At 41.5% G+C, this 5,150-nt stretch overlaps 1 protein-coding gene across 1 annotated transcript; it reads left to right on the top strand.

The window, feature by feature from the left end:
• The first annotated feature begins 205 nt into the window (after positions 1-205).
• LOC137644399 (uncharacterized) lies at positions 206-2,912 on the top strand. The gene has a single exon (XM_068377382.1). It carries the CDS (start codon positions 1,055-1,057, stop codon positions 2,330-2,332), a length of 1,278 nt encoding a protein of 425 aa, XP_068233483.1. The 5' UTR covers positions 206-1,054; the 3' UTR covers positions 2,333-2,912.
• Positions 2,913-5,150: the final 2,238 nt, after the last annotated feature.

Here is a 5,150-nt window from a genome sequence, read left to right as displayed (position 1 = left end):
ATATCTATTCGAGATGTTGTTCATGGATTACCTCAATTTCTAAGGACCAGCGATTTCAGAAGTGTTTTATTATCGAGAGCGTTGTATAATGTGTGAAATTTAGATTTATTTTGAATTTGTATCGATGGGTTTCCCAAATCCGAGAAAGTGGCAATACTAGTAACAGCGGTTCTGAAAAGTGCTGTAGATGATCAGGAATGAAGTTTAGGGGTGTTTGCCGTTTATGGGGACAGGGATATCTTTCTTATTACTAGCCAAATCGTATTTCATTATGGGGTTGATGTTCTTTACAATTTTCTAAATTACCATAATATGATGTTAATTTATCGTTTAGACTAATAACACAATTTACCTTTACCACGGCAATATTTTCTAAGTTCAGCATGGTCCGTACGCAAGTCACGGGTAGCTCCTGCTTAGTTTCCAACTTTCCCGATAGACAGAGCCCTCGTCATCCCAGTCTAAGAAACGTTCGGTTTTACAAATTAATACTGTCCCGTCAATCTACATATTTACCCCTTAGTTAAGTATGTAGTTTATAAGGACACGTCATGTTTAGTGACATTTGATACTGCTGGGATATTTATCATGAAATGTTATGTTAGAAAAAGGCCGTTACAATGCGTCGTACGCTGAAGCCACGGCCAACTTACTCGGTCGTAAAATTTCCCGCAATCATTGTTTCCTGCCTGATTATAATAACACCCGTTTGGCGGCGCTCGATTCGCATATCAGCTGGTCGCGCAAGCATGAACAGTTTTCGATGTTCGTACGTATGTTTTCGCTAATTCCAACAATTTTCATTTTAATCTCTTGTTAAGATTGTTATTTCTTTCGAAAACGTCCCTAAATTATGCTGAATACTATTTTGTTTTATATACAAACAAAGGTTAGGTTATCCAACATCTAGTTTAGATATTTCGTCAGATAAAGCCAGTGTCAAACAAAGCAACCGAACTAACCCTTTCGTGGGCCGCGTGATTTCAAATTTTTAATCCCCCCCCATGACCCGAGATTGACCTACAGCCGACCCTTTCCAGCTCTAACCGCCGTGATGGATAGACCTGTTCCGTATAGTTTCTCTGTGAGTGATATTTTCGAGTTTACCTCCAGTATTGATCAGCTTGATGCAATTAAGACTCTCGGAATTTTACATCTACATGATTTCACTCGTGTTACCCCCGAATTCTTTCACTATTTATTTCGAGAAGGCCTCTTAGGGGATTTTAGAGGTACATGTAAAAAGTGTAAAACAGGTGATGTGGCCCTCATGCGTGATGGCTGCAATGTGGGCAATGGAAAATCCAATTATTTCTGGAGGTGTAGGAACCGCAAGTGTCGCCGAAAGTTCACAATGCGGCATAAATCATTCTTTGAGGGCTCACACCTCGAAGAACGTGATATCATTCTTCTCACGTGTTGTTGGGTTCATCGTTATCCTCAATACTGTGTTCAATTGAAGACCCAACACCTTGGTTCTCACACTCTCGTTGACTGGTACAACTTTTGCCGAGGAGTGTGTGAACAAATATTGATTTTGGACAATAAGAAAATTGGTGGACCAGGGCACATTGTGGAAGTGGACGAGAGCAAGTTCGGCAAGAGGAAGTATAACATCGGGCATGATGTCAAAGGAACCTGGGTCTTTGGGGGCATTGACCGGGAAACACGCGACACCTTTTTCAAAGTGGTTAAGCAACGTAACGCGGAAACGTTGATCTCGGCGCTCAAAGAGCACGTTCTTCCCGGGACCACTATCATTTCCGATTGCTGGAAAGGATATGGCAAAGTCAAAGACCATGATTTTAAACATTTTACTGTAAACCACAGTGTTAACTTCGTTGATCCTGATGACCCGACCGTGCATACGAACACTATAGAATCGCAATGGCGGGTTCTCAAAAGGAGCGTGCTACCAAGATTCGGTACCCAGAAATCGTTGTACGAAAGCTATTTCGCGGAGTACTGTATCAGGAAGCGATATATAGAAAACTCCGTATGTCCGTTCAGGGCATTTGTACAGCTCATCAAGCGCGTGTACCCGCTCAAAGCCAGCCCTCTCTACTTGCCGATTCCCTCTAACGTTCGGCCAAGTAACGTTCGTCCATCCAGCAGCCGTTCTTCAGCTAACGACGCCCGACCTTCCACTAGTCGCAAAAGGTCAAGTCCTCCTCCAAGTAACGTTCGTCCATCCAGCAGCCGTTCTTCAGCTACCGACGCCCGACCTTCCACTAGTCGCAAAAGTTCAAGTCCTCCTCATAATCCTCCACCCCAGAAGAGGTTGAAGGACCAAGAACCGGAGGATTTTGGTTTTAGCGATTACGAAATTTAAGGTAAGCCTGAATAATCTAGAATATGATCATGTGGATTAGATATAATTTTGAGTGCTGCCCAAAGCTTCTTTTCTGTAGGTGAGAGACTTACGAAGGGGGTCCGGGGGCTTGCCCCCGGGTAGGGGTAGTGACCTGGGAACTACTAGGATTGGTTAGGTTTGGTTTGTGGGGTTTGTATGTTAGCAACAGTGTTTGGGGGGTCGCAGGGGGGCGTAGCCCCCCCGTTTAGTTCACGATGAAGGTAAGGACATGGCTTGTAGGACAGGTTAGGAGGGGAATTTTGGGTTAGTTGTCCATTTTTCTCGCACATTTCAGTCATCCATGAACCGTTGGTTTTACAATTTAATACTGTCCCGTCAATCTACATATTTACCCCTTCGTTAAGTTTGTAGTTTCTAAGGACACGTCATGATTTCGGACTTTTATGACTCGATTTCAATAATCATTCAGTTTTACAATTTAATACTGTCCCGTCAATCTACATTATCTAACAAATCATTCCCGTAAAAAAAATAGCCGATTTCGGACTTTTTACCGCGATTTTCGGCCGGTCGAAGGGCTGTCCCCATAAACGGCAGAGGCTCCAGTTTTACAATTTAATACTGTCCCGTCAATCTACATTATCTAACAAATCATTCCCGTAAAAAAAATAGCCGATTTCGGACTTTTTACCGCGATTTTCGGCCGGTCGAAGGGCTGTCCCCATAAACGGCAGAGGCTCCGAAGTTTATATAGACTTATTTCGAATCTATCCTTTATTTCAAAAGTGCTAGAATATGTAATAGAGTTGAAGAATGTATGACCGTTATCAGAAAGTAGTGGTGATTATTAGCTGTGGTGATGTCTTGTATAATTTCGACTGAGTAAAATGACTTCTTTCTAGTAAGTGTTTGATAGCATAGAACTATTACTAAAATTAATTTATGATTAAAATGATTAGTAAATATACAATAGCTCCGCCAGCAAATTATCAAATTTAAGTAATTTCACTTTAAAGAAAGAAGTCCAAGCTTTCTTTTAATGGTTAATATGACACTCTAATTTCTAGCGAAACTGAAATTCACTATAAGGAATGGGTGAGTGCTGGCTAGTTTGGTATTTTTCTCCATATGTTTAATAGGGGCTGGGGCATAACAAACTTGCTTATCAGTCTATTAAAATGTGAAATATGTTTTTTAGTCTGTCCATTGTTTACATCTGAGGGACAAGCCAGGGGACTTATTGCGAATGCGTTTTTTCCAATGGGTTGGGGAGCTTTCTGTACATTTACAATGACGTATTTGTCAGGTGTTATTTATTTATTTATTTATTTTTTGTCCTTCAGAAATTCCCGGATATTTTTTTTTTTTACAACAGCCAATTTTTTTCCCACCTTCGCTGTCAGTTTCAACCAGACCACCATGCACCATCTCATAAAGAGATATGCAAGAGGGAACTTGAGGGAAGCACTGTAGCACATCAATCTCTTTAGAAATTTAGAGTAATTTCGTTTATGTCGGCAATTGATTATGATGGAAATGCTCTCCGTTCAATGTAAAGCTAATGTTACTCATATGAAATAAAAAAAAAAACTAAGTAAAATAATGCCCCAAAAGGTCCGATTCTGACAATTTTCCGGAAGGCCAGCACATTTTCAACTGCAAAGGTTTCTTAGAAATACCCAAGAAAAAAAATAAAAGAGGCGTTGGTGTCAATGATAAGGTAAGGAATCATTTGTGATTTACTTTTTCATAATGGAAGGATTGGTAAATTTACAGTTTCATCCATTATGGGGGAACTGGAATAAAAATATATTTGTTGCATCAGAAATAGTGTAGTTCCAACGAATTTAACGTTTATTTTGACCGCAAACCATCCGATTTAGAGATTTACTATGTAATTGGAGTTAAAACAACAAGTTGTTCCAGAATGCAGAAAGACCCTACTTCATCCCAACAATTATGGGGGACACCAGGTGGGAACCGGGGTTTTGGGTGGGGGGGGGGGGGCATCAAATGATATTTGCAATAAATGAATACTTATCCTTCCACCACCCCTCCCCCTATACCCTTATCTAGCCCTACCGGGGGGGCTCCACCCCCCCTGCGACCCCCCCCCTTCGACCCCCCTTAAGGCCACAATGATTTTCAGGGCACTACTGAACCTAATAAACCCACCTAACCTAGCATAGGGGCCCTGTATCCCTACCTAGGCCTACCGGGGGGGCTCCTCCCCCCCTGCGACCCCCCCTTAAGGCCACAGTGATTTTCGGGACACTACCGAACCTAATACAACCACCTAACCTAGGGCCCTGTACCCCTACCTAGGCCTAGCCCCTGCAACCCCCCCCCCCCTTACAGCCACTACCTAACACATGACGTGCTTTCTATGGTCTCCATGTCTAAGAACGAAATGAAATGGCTGGGTAAGAAAATGTATTGTCGCGCTGTTGTATTGTCGCGCTGTGATTGGCCAAACATGTATGACGTCATAGTGGACAGGCGCTGTGATTGGCCAAACGTGTAAGACTTCATAGTGGACTAGTTTGTCTGCGGATTATAGTGGTTACAGGGCTCATTTAAGCAAATACAAGACACAGTCAACAATAACAACAGACTTAGAAAAAATCTGGGAGGAAGACATGAGTAGCGTGAGTTTGATCGTCGATATATAAAGAACTAGGCATTTGCGACAGATAATATTTTACAGATATACTACAAAAGACTTGCTTTACTCGGGAAATATATTATTATAATAGATTTCCCATAATGGATGAAACTGTAATAATACCGAAGGATTTATTTGTGATTTACTTTAATATAATGTAAAGATTTATTT

The sequence above is a fragment of the Palaemon carinicauda genome, chromosome 1, assembly GCF_036898095.1.
Source record: "Palaemon carinicauda isolate YSFRI2023 chromosome 1, ASM3689809v2, whole genome shotgun sequence".
In the NCBI taxonomy this organism is placed as follows: Eukaryota; Metazoa; Arthropoda; class Malacostraca; order Decapoda; family Palaemonidae; genus Palaemon; species Palaemon carinicauda.
Note: the sequence above shows the minus strand (reverse complement) of the source record. Positions and strands in the feature narration are given on the sequence as shown.

Coding starts and splice junctions, on each gene's coding strand:
- LOC137644399 (XM_068377382.1), top strand. CDS start 1,055: ATGGATAGACCTGTTCCGTATAGTTTCTCTGTGAGTGATATTTTCGAG.